Here is a 20,259-nt window from a genome sequence, read left to right as displayed (position 1 = left end):
CTAGCCAAGTATCTGCTGTTGTCTGTTACTTCTTAACCATTTGTTCCCTGTGCTAGCATGCCTGTTTAGTTATTGTAAGCTTCAATGGCTCAAAGGCAATAGAATTGACTCTGTGCATTCTGTTAAAGCAGCAATCCCATGAAAAAGATGGTAATTGGTAATTATAATTTTCCCTTGGTTTGTTTCTTCAGTCAGCTATTAATCATTTTAATTCTGGAGCGTTTCCACAATGTCATGAGATTGTGACTACACAGTGCCCAACCACGGTCCTCAAGGCACATCAACAGTGCAGGTTTTAGTGATATCCAGGCTGCAGCACAGATGGTTAAATCAAAATAACTGAGCTACTAATTAAGTCACCTGTGCTGAAGCCTGGATATCACTAAAACCTGCACTGTTAGTGTGCCTTGAGGACCGTGGTTGGGAATGCCTGACACAGTGTTATGTGCCAACCATAGTCACATGACACATGATGTAGTGGGTAGAGAGGCTTTGGAACACCTGCTCCGCCCTTTCTGCATTATGCACTGTAGAATCCTCCCCCTCCAAAGCAAACTTGCCTACCTGACCCTCTCCATGAGGAAGAAAATGCTCTGTTCCTGGGCTTTCCTGGTAATGTATGATTGCCATTGTCACAACTGAGGGCCTGAGCTGACGGGAGGCAGCCTCAGTTGTAGGGGCTGAGATGTACCGGAACCTGGGAGGTTGTATCAGACCCCTGGACATGTAAGTAACATGAATAATAACTGCCCGAAGGCGTGACCACGACAACTTGGATAAAAGTCAATGATGTTTATTATGACAACTCCGCAACACAGCAGCAGTAAAAGAAAACGTAAAAGTCAGCAAATAATAAATACAGTTCCTGGGTACTACAGGATGGCAGGAGCCACAGGGCACTGGTAGTGTGAGATAGTTCTTATGATCTTCTAGATGGAAAGTCCTTACCAGGCCCGACTGTAGCAATGGAGATAACCCAGGATTGTGCCAGCTGGTGTTCCAGGAAAAGCTGGGTTGCTGAAGGTAAAACAGCTGCTGTGGATACTGGCTGGAACCAGACTGTTGTTAGCACGGAGTGGATACTGGCTGGAACCAGTTAAATAATAAATGAACTTGGGAGCGATGAAATATGAACTGAAATGTAGAACTTGAGAGCGGAGAAATAATAATACCGGTGGAGAGTGGTAAAGTGTAGAAAGGACACCGGCCCTTTAAGGGAAGCTGTACTCTGCTGGAAGCTGAGCTGGAAGCAGGTAATGTTGTAGCTGGAAACAGATGAATCCACAATGGATTGGAGAGTCAGGCTACACCGCAGGTGGAATGCTGGTGCGGGTCTCTATGGTGGAAGTCTTGAGACAGGAGCTGGAACCTGGAAGACAATCACAGGAGAGAGACAAACAGGAACTAGGTTTGACAACCAAAGCACTGACGCCTTCCTTGCTCAGGCACAGTGTATTTATACCTGCAGCAAGGAAGGGATTGGCTAGGCAATTATGCAGATTAACAATACTGACAACAGATTGGAGGAAATGATCAGCTGACAGAATCCAAGATGGCTGCGCCCATGCAGACACTTGGAGGGAAGTTTGGTTTGTAATCCATGTGGTAATGAAAACAGTAATGGCGGCGCCGGCCACTGGAGACAGGAGACGCCAAGCTGACAAGTGCACATCCAACCACGCGGACACAGCGGAGGCCGCGGCTGACGTAATCGCCACTCTGACACTCTGCATGCAGAAGCTCAGGGACGGCGGCGGAGGCCGCGGGAGACGCCATGCCAGATGTAATAAGGCGTTACTGTGACAGCGTCTCAGAGAGACAGGAGAGGATGCAGGAATGTGAACATTAGGATAACAGATGGGATCCGGTCCTGGAGCGCTGAGCCAGCCTTAGGAGGCATCTGATGGGTAAGAAATGGCGTCCAGATACCCGGATCGTGACAGCACCCCCCCCCTTTAGGAGTGGCCCCAGGACACTTCTTTGGCTTTTGAGGAAACTTGGAATGGAATCTCCGGACCAAGGCAGGAGCATGGACATCAGAAGCATTGGTCCATGAACGTTCCTCAGGACCATAACCCTTCCAGTCAATAAGATATTGTAGTTGACCGTAACGGTGACGTGAGTCCAGGATCTTGGCCACTTCATACTCAACGCCTCGTTGAGTTTGGACTTTCGGAGTTGGAGGAAGTGAGGAATGAAACCGATTCAAGATCAGCGGTTTCAACAGGGAAACATGGAATGTCCTGGGTATTTTTAAGAAGGGAGGCAACTGGAGTCTGTAAGCAACAGGATTGATGACTTGTTCAATCTTGAAAGGACCGATATAGCGAGGTGCAAACTTCATACTGGGAACTCTTAACCTCAAATTCTTCGTGGATAACCATACCCGATCACCCACCTTGAGAGCAGGAACTGCTCGACGCTTCTTATCCGCAAACTTCTTGTACCTGAACGATGCCTTGAGCAGAGCTGATCGTACGCTCTTCCAGATATTGGCAAACTGATGCAAGGTGATATCCACTGCGGGAACAGAAGTTGCTGGAAGCGGTTGGAACTCAGGAACTTTAGGGTGGAATCCAAAGTTAGTGAAGAATGGTGTTGAAGCAGATGAAGAATGATACTGGTTGTTATGACAGAACTCGGCCCAGGGAAGTAATTGAACCCAGTCATCTTGAGAGGAGGACACATAGATGCGGAGGAAGGCCTCCAAGTCCTGATTCACCCTCTCGGTTTGACCATTGGTCTGAGGATGGTAAGCCGTGGAAAACTTTAGCTTGACTTGGAGGACTTGACATAAACTTCGCCAGAATTTGGCTGTGAATTGAACTCCTCGATCTGAGATAATTTCTTCAGGAAGACCGTGGAGTCGGAAGATCTCTTGTATGAATACTTGAGCCAACTTGGAAGCTGACGGAAGACCGGTGAGAGGAATGAAGTGTGCCATCTTGGTGAACCGGTCAACTACCACCCAGATGGTATTGAACTTGTTGCACATGGGTAAGTCTGTAATGAAATCCATCGACAAGTGGGTCCATGGTCGACGGGGAATGGATAGTGGAACCAGTTGCCCCGCAGGCGACTGGCGGGATACTTTATGTTGGGCACACTTTGGGCAAGATGCAATAAACTCCAAGACGTCCTTTTTCAGAGTTGGCCACCAATAGGACCTAGAGATAAACTCCAGGGTTTTTTGGATACCTGTATGTCCGGCAAAACGGGAAGCATGGGCCCAATGCATGAGCTTCTTCCTTAGCATCGGCTTCACAAAACTTTTCCCTGATGGGGGCGTAGAGTCCATCCCTACCGTGGAGAATGCCAACGGATTTATAATAGGATGCTTGTCTGAAGACTATGACTCATTTTCTTGCTCCCATGAGCGGGAAAGGGCATCGGCCTTGCGATTCTGAGAGCCCGGACAGAACTGGAGTTTAAAGTCGAACCTGGAAAAGAAAAGTGCCCATCTGGCCTGACGAGGGTTGAGACATTGTGCGCCCTTCAGGTATAAAAGGTTCTTGTGGTCTGTAAGTATGGTGATTAAATGAGAAGCTCCCTCCAACAGATACCTCCACTCTTCTAAAGCGAGCTTGATGGCTAGCAACTCCTGGTCGCCAATGGCATAGTTGCGCTCAGCTGGGGAGAACTTCCGGGAGAAGAAACTGCAAGGATGTAAATGGCCATCTTTAGCCCTCTGAGATAACACCGCTCCTACTCCAACGGAGGAGGCATCCACCTCTAGGATGAAAGGAGAGTCGATGTCAGGCTGTTTCAGGACAGGCGCAGAGATGAACCTCTGTTTTAAAAGATGAAAAGCTTGCATGGCTTCTTCAGACCACTTGGACGGGTTAGCACCCTTCTTGGTGAAAGCAGTAATAGGCGCCACAATGGTGGAAAAGTCTCGTATAAACTTTCGGTAATAATTGGCGAACCCTAAGAACCTCTGGACCCCTTTGAGGGTTAAGGGTACCGGGCAATTCTGAATTGCTTGTAGTTTCTCAGGATCCATCTCTAGTCCGGAACCGGACACAATGTACCCTAGAAACGGAATGGACTTGACTTCAAAGACGCATTTTTCTAATTTGCAATAGAGATGATTGACACGGAGACGGGACAGAACCTCTTTAACCCAAAAACGATGTTCCTCTAAATCGTTGGCAAAAATGAGGATATCGTCTAGATAGACCACGACATGACGGTATAGAATGTCTCTGAAAATCTCATTGACAAAATGCTGGAAGACAGCTGGAGCATTGCTCAATCCGAAGGGCATGACGAGGTACTCATAATGTCCGTCACGGGTGTTAAAGGCGGTCTTCCACTCGTCACCCTCACGGATCCGGATGAGATTGTATGCACCTCGCAAGTCCAGCTTTGTAAAGATGGTAGCTCCGCTAACTCTGTCAAAGAGCTCAGTAATCAGGGGTAAAGGATAACGGTTCTTGATGGTAATGTCGTTCAAACCTCTGTAGTCGTCCAATCAATTGTAGGATTGTGAAGACGGAGCCATGGAAGGCCCAGGACCACAGGATGTGTGGCTCTTGGAATCACTAAAAGTGAAATAAGTTCGGAATGAAGAACTCCCACTCTCAGACGAACTGGTAGAGTCCTTAGAGCAATAACAGTATCAAAAATTTTACTGCCATCCACGGCAGTTAAGGAAAAGGAGGAAGGAAGTCTCTCGGTGGGTAGGGACCACCGTTTAACATAGGCTTCAGTAATAAAGTTCCCAGCTGCTCCGGAATCAAGGAGAGCAATGACGTTCCGATAACGTTGAGCAACTTGAAGCGAGACTGGGAGATTACAATCATGAGGAGATGGAGAGGAGATCATTACTCCTAGCCGGCCCTCTCCTGGGCGAGCTAGGGTTTGGAGTTTTCCCGGACGTTCGGGACAGGCATTGATGGTGTAAGACGGAGCTGCACAGTAAAGACAAAGAGACTCAGAGAGACGTCTTCGGCGCTCAGCAGGAGTTAAACGGGAACGGACAATTTGCATGGGCTCATCTTTAGATGGTGACAGTTGACGAGGAGGAGGAGCAGAAGATTTTGGAGCAGATGATCTTCCACGCTCAGTTGCTCTCTCTCTGAAACGTAAATCAACTTTCGTGCAGAGTGAGATTAGCTCATCTAACTTAGAAGGTAAGTCTCTGGTAGCTAACTCATCTTTAATAAGCTCAGATAAGCCATGCCAGAATGCAGCATACAGGGCCTCGTCGTTCCATGCCAGTTCGGATGCCAGGATCTGGAACTGTATCAGATATTGTCCTACAGTACGTGACCCCTGGCGTAAACGGAGAATCTCGGATGAAGCTGAGGTTACCCGGCCTGGCTCGTCGAAGATGCGCCTGAATGTTGACACGAATGCAGTGTAAGAAGATAGCAGGGTGTCGGACCTCTCCCATAACGGTGATGCCCAGTCAAGGGCGGAGCCACTGAGAAGAGAGATGATGTAGGCAATTTTTGTACGGTCACTGGGAAAATTGCCAGGTTGTAGCTCAAACTGAATCTCACACTGGTTGAGAAATCCCCTGCAGAATCTTGGAGATCCGTCAAATTTTGCTGGCGTTGGAAGATGAAGACGTGGAGCAGAAATGGGTAAGGTGGGTGGGGTTATAGCTGGAGTCACTGTGGTTGACGCACCAGATGCGCCTGATCCACGGAGAGTTGTCTGAATCCCATCCAGCCGAGTAGAGAGATCCTGGAGACAGCGGATGATGTGGCCCTGTGCAGCCTCCTGATGTTCTAGTCGGGCTGCCAGTTCTTGCATCGGCCTGGCCGCTTGATCCTGGTCTCCGGCTGGATTCATTAGGTCAGTGCTTACTGTCACAACTGAGGGCCTGAGCTGACGGGAGGCAGCCTCAGTTGTAGGGGCTGAGATGTACCGGAACCTGGGAGGTTGTATCAGACCCCTGGACATGTAACATGAATAATAACTGCCCGAAGGCGTGACCACGACAACTTGGATAAAAGTCAATGATGTTTATTATGACAACTCCGCAACACAGCAGCAGTAAAAGAAAACGTAAAAGTCAGCAAATAATAAATACAGTTCCTGGGTACTACAGGATGGCAGGAGCCACAGGGCACTGGTAGTGTGAGATAGTTCTTATGATCTTCTAGATGGAAAGTCCTTACCAGGCCCGACTGTAGCAATGGAGATAACCCAGGATTGTGCCAGCTGGTGTTCCAGGAAAAGCTGGGTTGCTGAAGGTAAAACAGCTGCTGTGGATACTGGCTGGAACCAGACTGTTGTTAGCACGGAGTGGATACTGGCTGGAACCAGTTAAATAATAAATGAACTTGGGAGCGATGAAATATGAACTGAAATGTAGAACTTGAGAGCGGAGAAATAATAATACCGGTGGAGAGTGGTAAAGTGTAGAAAGGACACCGGCCCTTTAAGGGAAGCTGTACTCTGCTGGAAGCTGAGCTGGAAGCAGGTAATGTTGTAGCTGGAAACAGATGAATCCACAATGGATTGGAGAGTCAGGCTACACCGCAGGTGGAATGCTGGTGCGGGTCTCTATGGTGGAAGTCTTGAGACAGGAGCTGGAACCTGGAAGACAATCACAGGAGAGAGACAAACAGGAACTAGGTTTGACAACCAAAGCACTGACGCCTTCCTTGCTCAGGCACAGTGTATTTATACCTGCAGCAAGGAAGGGATTGGCTAGGCAATTATGCAGATTAACAATACTGACAACAGATTGGAGGAAATGATCAGCTGACAGAATCCAAGATGGCTGCGCCCATGCAGACACTTGGAGGGAAGTTTGGTTTGTAATCCATGTGGTAATGAAAACAGTAATGGCGGCGCCGGCCACTGGAGACAGGAGACGCCAAGCTGACAAGTGCACATCCAACCACGCGGACACAGCGGAGGCCGCGGCTGACGTAATCGCCACTCTGACACTCTGCATGCAGAAGCTCAGGGACGGCGGCGGAGGCCGCGGGAGACGCCATGCCAGATGTAATAAGGCGTTACTGTGACAGCGTCTCAGAGAGACAGGAGAGGATGCAGGAATGTGAACATTAGGATAACAGATGGGATCCGGTCCTGGAGCGCTGAGCCAGCCTTAGGAGGCATCTGATGGGTAAGAAATGGCGTCCAGATACCCGGATCGTGACAGCCATCACCTGTGGTGAGCTAGTGAATTGATAAGAAAGGTGTTTCACCACAGGTGATGGCAATCATACATTACCAGGAAAGTCCAGGAACAGAGAATTTTCTCCCTCATGGAGAGGTTCAGGTAGGCAAGTATGCTCCAAAGCCTCCCTCGACCTTTATGTGACATGCTGCAAGTTAGGAGCCTGTGTGTGACTGGTAGTCTTACTGGTCTCCCCTCCAGAGATATTGTGAAAAGAGCTAATGATTTGTAGGAAAACAGCTAAATAAAATGACCATCATATGCATTAAGACAGGGGTAGCCAACCCTGGTCCTCGAGAGCTACCAACAGTTAACGTTCTCCAGGTCTCCTCACAGAATCACAAGTGAAGTAATTAGCTCCACCTATGTTTTAAAATGTGTCAGTGAGTAATGACTACACCTGTGCACCTGCTAGGTGGTCTGGAAAATGTGAACTGTCGGTAGCTCTCGAGGACCAGGGTTGGCTACCACTGCATTAATTGATTTGCTGGTGGTCAGGATCTTGGAGGTCAGGATACCGATGCCGGAATCTCGACCGCTGACATTGCCGCCAGTCGGAATGCCGGCTAGCAGGGGCTATGCCCACTCGTGGGTGTCCATGACACCTATAGAGTGGGAATAGATCCTGTGGCGAGCGCACAGGGGGCTCTGTAGCGCTAGCCCACCCCCCACCCCACCCCCGCCGGCATTCTGGCGGCCGGGATCCCAGGGTCGGTATGCAGACCTCCGGGATCTTGATAGCCGGCATTACAGCCCCAACCCCTTTAACTTGCTATTCATTGTAGAAAAAAAAAAGAAAAACATGTGGGATTGCTTTAAGTTAGCATACCTCCCAACATGACCCTCTCCAGGAGGGACACCGTGCTCTGCTTCTGGACTTTTCTCTTAATGTAAGATTTCCGGCACCGGTGTCGAGTAGGGTACTGGATAAGAAAGGTGTTTTACCACAGGTGATGGAAATCATACAGTAAGAGGGAAGTCCAGGAGCAGAGCATTGTGTCCCTCCTGGAGAGGGTCATGTTGGGAGGTATGAGTTAGTACTATGTGGTGTATATCGTGGTTTATAGAAAGTAAGATTTGTAAATTTGGTGAAACGTCTCTGATGTGATTGTGTGAGTTTACGGTCACAAGCACCAAACATGCAGTACACTGAGAAGAAAATGGTCAGTACAGATGGTGTAATGGTTAGCATTACTGCCTCACAGCACTGAGGTCATGGGTCCTATTCCCACCATGGCCCTAACTGTGTGGAGTTTGTATATTCTCCCTGTACTTGCGTGGGTTTCCTCCGGGTACTCCAGTTTCCTCCCACAATCCAAAAATATACTGGTAGGTTAATTGGCTCCCAACAAAAATTAACCCTAGTGTGAATGTGTGTGCGTGTACATGTGATAGGGAATATAGATTGTAAGCTCCACTGGGGCTGGGACTGATGTGAATGGACAAATATTCTCTGTAAAGCACTGCGGAATATGTGTGCGCTATATACATAACTGGTAATAAATAAATAAATCATAAATAAAATGGTCCTCTTTAGCCTTGTGAAGTGTTGGGATGTCTGTGAATCTAATTAGCTTACCATTTATTGCAGTCCATACATAAACTCCGAGGGGGCCCAGGAAAGTCAGATACGGATTGCTCACACTATTAAAGCAAGTAGTTGCCGAACCCAGCAGAGAAGATAGTAGACTGATGACCAGGAACAGTATGATTATGACGTGGATTCCTTTAACAATGTTTGTTTCCTTTAATACCTGAAAAACTGACATTTAAATATAGTAAGCAACTTAAGTGGTAAGTAAACAATACACCTGACACAGCTAATTGTATCTTGCATTAAGCAAAGTAGATTTCTGCTAGGGTTGGGTATGTGTGACTGACGGTCAGGAGACCACTGGTCAAAATACCAACGGCGGGATCCCAGCTTAGAGATGGCGGAGGGGGGAAGGGTGAGGTCAACGAAGTCCCTTGCAGGCTCGGAGGCCAGGGACAAAAACAGAGAAGTAGAGGGAGGGATAGATCAATTAATAAAACTGGTAAAGCTAGTAAATTAAAAATGTGTGAACATATTACACCATATTTGTTCCCGTCCTTTTATTGGGCTTACATTGAAGCCATTTAGAGGTATTGATTCCATCTGGAAACAGTATTGATGACCCTTCAGAATTTACCAGATTAGCCTGATTTTAAATTTTGTATACAGATGTGTCCTTATATACTGTGGCTCAAGTTGCGCCAAACAGCTCCTCTCAGTGCACCAGGTACTATGTGACTCGCCTGCGCAGAGCGTCTTTTTTTGCTCTTTTGTATTTGCATAATTAAAACAACTAGACACAACAAATCTACATTGCTAGCGTACACTGACCACTTGGGTGTGCAGCGTTTTGTACATCTGTGTGCAACAGATTGAGTCTGAATCTGTATAAGAAGGGCTCCCATGCGAGCCGCTGCAGTTTTCCTTACGCCAAGTTCTGCTGTGCTTCATCTGCATTTTTGTGTTATACCAATCCCTTTGTAATTACAGTCGCAGCCTTGTGTCTCTAGTACACTGTGAGCAGCTTTCCACTGAGTCTGCGATGCGACTAAGAAAAAAGGATATTTATGGTAAGAACTTACCGTTGTTAAATCTCTTCCTGCGAGGTACACTGGGCTCCACAAGGAATAACATCGGGGTGTAGAGTAGGATCTTGATCCGAGGCACCAACAGGCTCAAAGCATTAGACTGTTCCCAAGATGCACAGTGCCGCCTCCTCTATAGCCCCGCCTCCATGCCAGTGAGCTCAGTTTAGTTAACCAGCCCAATGCAGTAGCAGGTACCAGAGACGACAACTGCTCGTAGCCAATTACACCACACACTCACCGCAGGAGAGGGTGTTAGCGGCTATGCCAATACCAACCCAAAAAAGCTAAGTGCGTCAGGGTGGGCGCCTTGTGGAGCCCAGTGTACCTCACAGAAAGAGATTTAACAACGGTAAGTTCTTACCATAAATCTTGTTTTCTGCTGCGGAGTACACTGGGCTCCACAAGGAATAACATCGGGGATGTACTAAAGCAGTTCCTTATGGGAGGGGATGCACTGTAGCGGGCACAAGAACCCGGCGTCTAAAGGAAGCATCCTGGGAAGCGGCAGTATCAAAGGCATAGAACCTAATAAACATGTTCCTCGAGGACCACGTAGCCGCCTTGCACAATTGTTCAAGGGTCGCACCACGGTGGGCCGCCCAAGAAGGTCCAACCGACCGAGTAGAATGGGCTTTGATGGTAGCAGGAACCGTACAACCAGCCTGTACATAAGCATGTGCAATCACCATTCTAATTCATCTGGCCAATGTCTGCTTAGAAGCAGGCCAGCCACGTTTGTGAAAACCAAACAACACAAAAAGAGAATCGGATTTCCTAACGGAGGAAGTTCTCTTCACATAGATACGGAGAGCCCGTACACATCCAAAGACCGCTCTTTGGAAGACAACTCAGGAGAATTAAAGGCCAGAACCACAATCTCCTGGTTAAGGTGGAAAGAAGACACCACCTTGGCGTGTCCGAAGAACCGCCCGGTCACGGTGAAAAATCAAACAGGGGGACTTATAGGATAAGGCACCCAAGTCCAAAACCCTTCTAGCTGAAGAAATAGCCAGCAAAAACAACACCTTAAGGGAAATCCACTTAAGGTCAGCAGAGGTAAGAGGCTCAAATGGAGACTCTTGTAAAGACTCCAAAACCACCGACAGATTCCAAGGGGCCACAGGTGGCACATAAGGAGGCTGAATCCTCAGCACACCCTGAGTGAATGTATGGACATCAGGTAGGGTAGCGATCTTTCTCTGAAACCAAACCGACAAGGCTGAGATGTGAACCTTGAGGGAGGCCAGACGCAGGCCTAAATCCAGGCCTTGTTGTAGAAAGGCCAATAGTTTGGCCATACTTAACTTGAAAACGTCATGATTGTGAGACGCACACCAAGTAAAGTAAGCATTCCAGACCCTATGGTATATCCGAGCAGAAGCCGGCTTACGGGCCTTCAACATAGTTTGAACGACCGCCTCAGAAAAACCCTTAGCCCTCAGGACGGAAGCTTCAAGAGCCATGCTGTCAAAGCCAGACGGGCCAAATTCTGGTAAACACAAGGGCCCTGAATGAGGAGGCCTGGTCGTTGTGGAAGTAGAAGGGAATGATCCAACGAGAGGCCCTGTAGATCGGAGAACCAGTGCCGCCTGGGCCACGCTGGAGCGACTAGAAGTAGGTTTCCTCCTTCTTGCTTGAACTTCCGTATTACTCTGGGCAGGAGGGACACCGGAGGGAACTCATACGGCAGCCGAAAGTTCCACGGGATTGATAGAGCATCCACGAACGCTGCTTGAGGATCCCTTGTCCATGCTCCGAAGACCGGAATCTTATGATTGTATTGAGACGCCATCAGGTCCACATCTGGGAGACCCCACTTGTCCATGAGAAGTTGAAACACCTCCGGATGTAGGCTCCACTCTCCGGCGTGCACGTCCTGACGACTGAGATAGTCCTCCTCCCAGTTCAGAACACCCGGAATGAACACTGTTGATATGGCCGGCAGATGGCGTTCTGCCCACTGAAGAATCCTTGATACTTCCCTCATTGCCATGCGGCTTCGAGTAACGCCCTGATGATTGATGTACGCCACAGTGGTGGCGTTGTCAGATTGTACTTGAATAGGTCTGCTCTGTATCAGATGCTGGGCCATTGTCAACGCATTGAACACTGCCCACAGTTCCAGAATGTTTATCGGGAGTAGAGACTTCTCCTCGGTCCACCGACCCTGGAGAGAGTGTTGTTCCAACACCGCGCCCAACCACTCAGACTGGTATCCGTCGTCAGCAGGACCCAGTTGGATATCCAGATGGGACGGCCCCTGCTCAATCATTGTTCCTGAAGCCACCAACTCAGGGACAGACGGACCTCCGGAGATAGGGAGATCATGTGAGATCTGATCCGGTGAGGCAGGCCGTCCCACTTGGACAGAATCAACTTCTGCAGAGGGCGAGAATGAAATTGAGCATACTCCACCATGTCGAAAGCCAACACCATGAGACCTAGCACTTGCATCGTCGAATGGATCGACACTTGTGGACGGGATAGGAAGCATTGGATCTTGTCCTGAAGCTTCAGGACTTTCTCCTGAGACAGGAACAACCACTGGTTGTGGGTGTCCAATAACGCTCCCAGGTATACCATGCTCCGAGCCGGAACCAGGGAGGATTTCTTCCAACTGATCAGCGATCCGTGGGCTTTCATGCACTGGATTGTCAAATCGAGATGACACAGGAGAAGTTATGGGGAACTCGCCAGGATCAACAAATCTTCTAGGTATGGTAGTATCCTGACCCCTTGACGGCGTAGCGTGGCCGTCATGACCGCCATAACCTTGGTGAAGACCCGCAGAGCCGTTGTCAAACCAAAAGGTAACGCCTGAAATTGGTAATGAAGGTTGCCCACTGCAAACCGCAGGTACTCCTGATGAGATACCGCAATAGGAATATGTAGGTAGGCATCCTGGTTGTCCAGGGAGACCATATAGTCCCCAGGCTCCATGGCCAGAACAGTAGAGCGCAGCATTTCCATACGGAACTTGGAAATTCGCACATGCTTGTTCAAGGACTTCAGATTGAGAATGGGCCGTGAGGACCCGTTCGGTTTCGGGACTAGAAACAGCGGTGAATATAACCCCTTGCCCCTCTGAGTCAGAGGCACCTGTACCACCACTCCTGTGGACAGGAGGGAATGTACCACTGAGTGCAACGTGTTTGCTTTTGCCGGATCCAGAGGCACATCTGCTAGGCAAAATTGATGAGGGGGCGATTCTTGAAGGGTATGGCGTAACCTCGAGCAACGACTTCCCTCACCCTGGTATCCAAAGTGGTCTTCAACCATTCCCGGGTAAAACCTAAAAGTCGGCCCCCCACCCTGGGATCCCCCATAGGGAGGCCCGCCCCATCATGTGGTCGGCTTATCAGTTTTTGAAGCTGGCTAATGGGCGGCCCAAGCACGCTTCGGTCTAGGCTTGGCAGGTCTGGAAGTACGGGCTTGCTTTGGGTACGCCTGACCTTTAGCTTTACCTGGAGTACGAAAGGGCAGAGGGAAAGTACTTTTAGCCTTCTGTGCTGAAGGAGCCGTACTAGGTAGGCAAGCTGTTTTAGTAGTAGCCAGATCAGCCACAATCTTATTGAGGTCTTCTCCAAAGAGAATGTCTCCCTTGAAAGGAAGTACCTCCAGGGTTTTTCTTGAATCCAAATCCACCGACCAGGATCTCAACCAAAGGATACGTCGGGCCAAAATGGACGCAGTAGCAGCCTTGGCCGCGAGCACCCCGGCATTGGAGGCCGCCTCCTTAAGGTACAGAGAAGCCGTGGCAATATATGAGAGACATTGTCGAGCATAATCAGATGCGTCAGAAGGCAGTTCCGCCTCGAGTTCCTGAGCCCACGCTTCAACAGCTTCAGCAGCCCAAGTCGCTGCAATAGCTGGCCTTTGTACAGCCCCAGAAAGGGTATAAATCGCTTTTAAACAGCCCTCCACCCGACGATCCGTCGGTTCCTTCAGAGAGGTGACGGTAGTTACTGGCAGAGCAGAGGAAACAACCATACGCGCCACATGAGAATCTACAGGCGGAGGGGTTTCCCAATTTTTACACACCTCCGCAGAGAGAGGATAGCGAGCCAACAGTCTCTTATTCGGTGTAAACTTTGTCCCCGGATTTTCCCAGGATTCCTGACGTATGTCAATCAGGTGTTTAGAGTAGGGTAGAACCTGCTTAACCACCTTCTTACACTTAAACCTATCAGGTTTCTTGGAGACAGTCTCAGGCTCAGAATCATCAGCCACCTGAAAAATGAGCCGTATCGCCTCAATCAAATCCGAGACATCCACGGATGATTTCCCCTCCCCATCTGAAACATCAGCGTCAGTGTCCGAGGGGTCAGTATAAGCATCGTCCTCGGAGGACGTGTCAGTTAAGGCCATGGATCGGGAGGAGGTAATGGCCCTTTTAGAAGATGACTTAGTCTCATGCGGGCGGGAGTGACCCTTAGATTTGGACATGGATCGGTTCAAATGCTGTAACTGAGTGGAAAGCTGATCCGCCCATGGCGGGTTCACAGTGGGGACCATAATCTGTGGTAGCGGCACAGGTGGTCCCACAGGGGGCGTCAATTTAGTTACAAGCAAGCTTAACAATGTGGAAAATGTAGCCCAAGGTGGTTCTTGTGATGCCCCAAGTGCTACCGACCCACTGGGGGGGCAAGGAAGCCTCTGAACCTGAACTCTCAGCTGCAAAATTATCCTCCATTCCGTCAGAGGTCTCACTACCACGCAGTGTGGGAGAGGCCCCAACGACGTTGCCACGTGTAGCAGACATAACAATACGCACAGTAATGGGCAACCCGGTACAAATTTTTTTTTATTTTTTTTTGTAGCAGCACTATACCTAATAAGAACTCTCAGAGAAACAGCCGAAGCTGGCACAGACCGAGGGTTCAATAGGAATAGAACATATTGTGACTATAATTCACAAGTAAAAAATACTCCAGTAGCATATCTTGTGAAACAATCCTATATTATCATCAGAGAAAAACCTGAAACACTTGGCCCCCACAGGTATAGTAATATAGGAATAGCACGCTGACTGAAATACCCTGCAATAAGGCAACCACGCAGCAGCTACATGCACACACATGTATATAGTCACAAACGTACCATGCAGAAATGATGTACCATAAACTGCACTGGACTAGCAATATAAAGTAATACTTAGTATGGCTATATGTGATAACAATAGATATAACAAACGCAGTAAGCACTGTATGTATATCACAGGGTGTTTGTACCACACAACCCTGAAGGTATGCACTCTTTCTTAACTAACACAGTCCCAGTGACAGGTAGAATACTCAAGTGTCCTGTAGGAAGCACAGCACTGGCACTCAGGCGGTTCCACAGAGGAGGATTTGCCCCAGCAATCCCAGGAACAGCAAGGCTCTATCTGTAATGGCTGCTGACCGGGAGTGAGGGAGAAGGAAGCAGCTCCAGGGCGGGAACATTGCAGAAATGGCGCCCTGGCGGGAGGGGCCTCAGGTCCGGCCTGCTCCCCCTGCTGGCATCCCATCCAGGCGTGCGGGCAGTAAAGAAAGTGGAGGGGTAATGGTACAACGTCCCCCTGACCTGTTGTCAGGTCCGGGTGTTTTTGTGAATCCGTTAACCCGGGACCAACTACAGGTGTAGGTGCTGGGGTATGAAGAAAGCAGGGAGGGCGAAGAAAGTTCCATTCCATATATTTATTGAAATTAACAATTCCAGTAAAGAGTTAAATGACAAGTTGTTAATCATCATATCATACTGAAGTATTGCAGGAATGGCAGAAATAATATGCAGGATAAATCTCAAAGACAAATAAAAGAAATGTTCATGGTACTGTATATAAAACAAGCTGATGAATAAATGTTGAATTGTCCAAATATAAACAAGCTTTGATGCTGAACTGCAGAATGTGATTAACTGGATAATGCAGACATGAAGAAATAACTGTAAGGATTTGCAATGGAGTTTTGAGAGTTAACTGAGAGACTGTGAAGAATTATCCTTGTTATGACAACATAGCAAATATAAAGTACTGAATAGGGTTACTTGCGGGTTCCGGAGATCACTGTGAAACTGTAGTAGATGACAAGGTGATGAATGGGTTAAATGCAGAGTTGAACAAACGAACAGCTGAGGGAAATGGAATCCTCCAAACTTTGAATGGTAGGCCGACAAGGTAACCTCATGCAAGACTCTGGGAATTCAACTGTTTCCAGTAGGTGAGCAATTAACTGACAGCACAGCGGAGAGCCGGTGGATCTTTCAGCAGTGAAGGCTGCAGACGGACCTCTGGGAACGGAGGCGATATCTGGACCACGGGAATCACACAGGAATGCACGGAGAGAGCTCAGAGCTAGAGCACAGCGTTGATACAACAAAGCACTGGCCCAGAGTAACATAATCCCAGCCTACTTAAAGGCAGCACAAGCACGGGATTGGCTTACACCTGCCCACAGGTGTTTTCACAAGTGCTCTGTATTACCTATTTGGTCTCCAACATGGCCACCTCCTATACAGCAGACACACCGCAGTGCCTTAGGCCATTTGGTCCCCGCACTCACAGTTCCCAGATTCTGCATTACCTGTGCCACCGATCACGCCGCATCCCCACACGGGCGCACAGCACCGCGAGCAACCGCACTGGCAATGGATGAACCCCAGAACCCGCAAAGGTAAGAGACCGGTTCGTGACAGTACCCCCTCTTCTACGGGTGGTCTCCGAACACCTTTGAACCTTATCAGGATTTTTGGAGAAGTATTTCTGTACCAGTCTTGGAGCATGAACATCTTCAGAGAAAACCCAGGATCTCTCCTCCGGACCGTAACCCTTCCAGTCGACCAGAAACTGTAAACGTCCATATCGGGAACGTGAGTCCACAATCTCTTTAACTTCAAATTCCTCATTCTGCAAAGAGTGAACTTTAGGAGATTTGGACTGGGTAGTACGGAACTTATTGAGAATCAAAGGCTTCAGTAAAGATGTATGAAAGGCGTTAGGAATTCTCAAAGACGGTGGCAACTTGACTTTGTATGACACAGGGTTGAGTACTTTTACAATGGGAAATGGACCAATAAACTTGGGAGCAAATTTCTTAGAAGGAACTTTGAACCTGAGATTGCGCGTAGAAATCCAAACTTGGTCTCCCACCTTGTAATTCGGTACAGCTTTACGTTTTCTATCTGCAAAAGATTTATAACGAGCGGAAGTTTTGACCAACGACTTACGCACACAACTCCAGATTCTGGATAGACGTTGAAGCTCTTGATCTGCTGCTGGAACTTCTAGGGCTGGCAATGGATGGAACTCTGGCACACGAGGATGAAAGCCGAAGTTAATATAAAAGGGCGTAGATTCTGAAGACGAATGGAAGAGATTATTATGAGCAAATTCTGCCAATGGAAGGTAGTCAACCCAGTCATCCTGTGAGGACGATATATATAGCCGGAGAAATGTTTCAAGGTCTTGGTTTACTCTCTCAGTTTGTCCATCTGTCTGAGGATGATATGCAGAAGAAAAGTTCAACTTGACATTTAAAGATGAACAAAGCGACCTCCAAAACTTGGCCACAAACTGTGTTCCCCGATCAGAGATGATCTCTCGAGGAAGGCCATGTAACTTGAAGATTTCAGAGATGAACAATCTGGCTAATAAAGGGGCTGATGGTAACCCAGTTAATGGAATGAAATGTGCCATCTTCGAAAATCGATCCACTATCACCCAAATGGTATTTCGCCCTTTTGATGGAGGTAGATCGGTCACGAAATCCATTGCGATATGAGTCCATGGTTGTTTGGGTATGGATAATGGATGTAATAAACCTGGTGGAGAACTTCTTGGACTCTTATGTTGGGCACATTTAGGACATGCTGCAATAAACTCTTGGACATCGGCTTTGAGACGTGGCCACCAATAAGACTGTTGAATAAACTTGAGAGTCTTTAGAACCCCAGGATGACCCATGAAGGCAGAGGAGTGAGCCCAGGTAAGCAGCCGTTTTCGAAGACTTGTGGCGACAAAGGTCTTGCCAGGCGGAGGAACTGGAGAGGTTCGAGTCATTAAAAAGGACGTAGGATTCACAATGGCTTGATTCGTGGTAGCATCATTTAATTCAGAAGAAGCAAAGGACCGGGAAAGGGCGTCTGCCTTTTTGTTCTGAGACCCTGGACGATAGGTTAGCTTGAAATCAAATCGTGTGAAGAAAAGCGCCCATCGAGCTTGTCGTGGATTCAAACACTGAGCTGACTGCAGATACAGAAGATTCTTATGATCAGTATAAACTGTAATGCGATGTTGTGCTCCTTCTAGAAGGTATCTCCACTCCTCAAATGCCAACTTGATGGCAAGTAATTCTTGCTCACCGATTGCATAATTACGTTCGGCCGGGAGGAACTTACGGGAGAAATATCCGCAGGGATGGACCTTTTTATCTTCAAAGACTTGTGATAACACAGCTCCTACTGCTTCTGTAGATGCATCCACCTCTAGTAGAAAGGGACGATTCAAATCAGGCTGTCGAAGAATGGGGGCTGAGACAAAGGCTTGCTTTAAATCAGAGAAGGCTTTGATTGCTTCTGAAGACCAGTTCGTAGGATTTGCTCCCTTGCGAGTTAGGGCTGTGATGGGAGCAGCTAACGTAGAATAATTCTTAATGAATCTCCTATAGAAATTAGCAAAGCCGAGAAATCACTGAATCCCCTTGAGAGTTGTAGGAGTGGACCAATCTCGGATAGCTTGTACCTTACCGGGATCCATACATAGCTCTGATCCAGAAATGATGTAACCAAGGAACGGTATGGAAGATACTTCAAAAGTGCACTTCTCTAACTTACAATAAAGTTGATTTTTCCTCAGACGTGTCAGTACCTCTTTAACTTGGTGACGGTGAGACTTTATATCCCTAGAGAATATTAGAATATCATCCAGGTACACTACTAGACACTTGTAGAGAAGATCACGAAAAAGTTCATTCACATAGCTTTGAAAAACTGCAGGTGCATTACAAAGACCAAAAGGCATTACAAGGTATTCGTAATGCCCATCCCGGGTATTAAAAGCAGTCTTCCACTCGTCCCCTGCCCGGATGCGGATTAAATTGTAGGCCCCTCGGAGATCCAGTTTTGTAAACACAGTAGCTCCTTTTACCCGGTCAAATAATTCTGGAATTAAGGGTAATGGATACTTGTTTTTCACAGTGATCTCATTGAGTCCACGGTAATCTATGCATGGTCGTAACCCACCGTCCTTCTTCTTAACGAAAAAGAATCCGGCTCCTGCAGGTGAAGAAGATGGTCTGATAAATCCTTTGGTTAGATTTTCCTGTATATAATCAGACATAGCTTGCGTCTCTGGGATGGATAGCGGATAAATTCGTCCCCTAGGAGGTGTTTTACCCGGAACCAGGACAATTGGGCAGTCCCATTCGCGATGAGGAGGTAGAGAGTCTGCTGCTTGTTTACTGAAAACATCCGCAAAGGATTGATACACCGGAGGTAGGTCGGGAAGGCTAATTGACCGGAGAGGTACAATTGAGGCTAAACAGTCCTTGGTACAAGATTTACCCCATGAAAGGACTTCCATGGTTTGCCAATTAAGTTGAGGATTATGTTTCTGCAGCCAAGGTAAACCAAGTATCACATCTTGAGAGGCTTTGGGAATCACGTAGAAGGAGAGGTATTCGGAATGGAGCACACCAACTTTCATCTTGAGACATACGGTTCGATGAGTAATTATACCATCTGGAATTCGACTTCCATCCACTGCTGTAACGGCAACTGCTGCTTCCAGAGGCATGGTTTGAACTTTAGACCGTATGACAAAGGCTGAGGAGATGAAGTTCTCGGCTGCCCCGGAATCTAGGAGAGCTGAAACTTTCACTGTAGAACTTGGAACTTCTAATTGAATAGACAAGGTCGGCTCTTTCCCAGAACGTGATTCTAAAGTAACTCCTAGCTTAACTTCCCTTGAATAAGCTAGGAGCGAGAGTTTTCCAGGCCGGAGTTTGCAGGATTTAACCAAATGTTCGGAGGACCCACAGTACATGCAGAGGTTACCCTGTCGACGATGAAGTCGTTCTTCCTCTGTGAGGCGAGAGCGCCCAATCTGCATAGGTTCTTCTGTTGTTACCGGTGACTGTGATGAAGAATCTTGTCGAGGCCTAGGATGATAACGTGGACTGGATCGCTCTGTCCTGGATTTCTCTAAACATCGCTCTCTGTAGCGTAGGTCAAGTTTGTTACAGAGAGAAATCAATTCATCCAGTTTAGTAGGCACATCCCGGATGGTTAAATCATCCTTGATTTTCTCTGAAAGTCCATTCCAAAACGCGGCGATCAGGGCCTCCTCATTCCAATTTAACTCTGAAGACAACGTGCGAAACTGAATAATATATTGACTGACAGGACGTAAACCTTGACGTAGACGGAGAATCTCCAAAGATGCTGAGGTGGTTCTGCCTGGTTCGTCAAAGATTCTCCGGAAGGCTGATACGAACTCCTTGTAATTAGAGAGGATA

At 47.8% G+C, this 20,259-nt stretch overlaps 1 protein-coding gene across 3 annotated transcripts in view; it reads right to left on the bottom strand.

Annotated features, from left to right (window-relative positions):
- CLRN3 (clarin 3) overlaps positions 1 to 20,259 on the bottom strand; it is a 90,931-nt gene that overhangs the window by 5,230 nt on the left and 65,442 nt on the right. For all 3 annotated transcript variants that reach the window (XM_063962221.1, XM_063962223.1, XM_063962222.1), the window contains one exon: positions 8,724 to 8,906. In XM_063962221.1, the coding sequence (XP_063818291.1) occupies positions 8,724 to 8,906 (183 nt within the window). The remainder of the gene's footprint in view (positions 1 to 8,723; positions 8,907 to 20,259) is intronic.

This window comes from Pseudophryne corroboree, chromosome 3, assembly GCF_028390025.1.
Source record: "Pseudophryne corroboree isolate aPseCor3 chromosome 3, aPseCor3.hap2, whole genome shotgun sequence".
Classification (NCBI taxonomy): domain Eukaryota; kingdom Metazoa; phylum Chordata; class Amphibia; order Anura; family Myobatrachidae; genus Pseudophryne; species Pseudophryne corroboree.
Note: the sequence above shows the minus strand (reverse complement) of the source record. Positions and strands in the feature narration are given on the sequence as shown.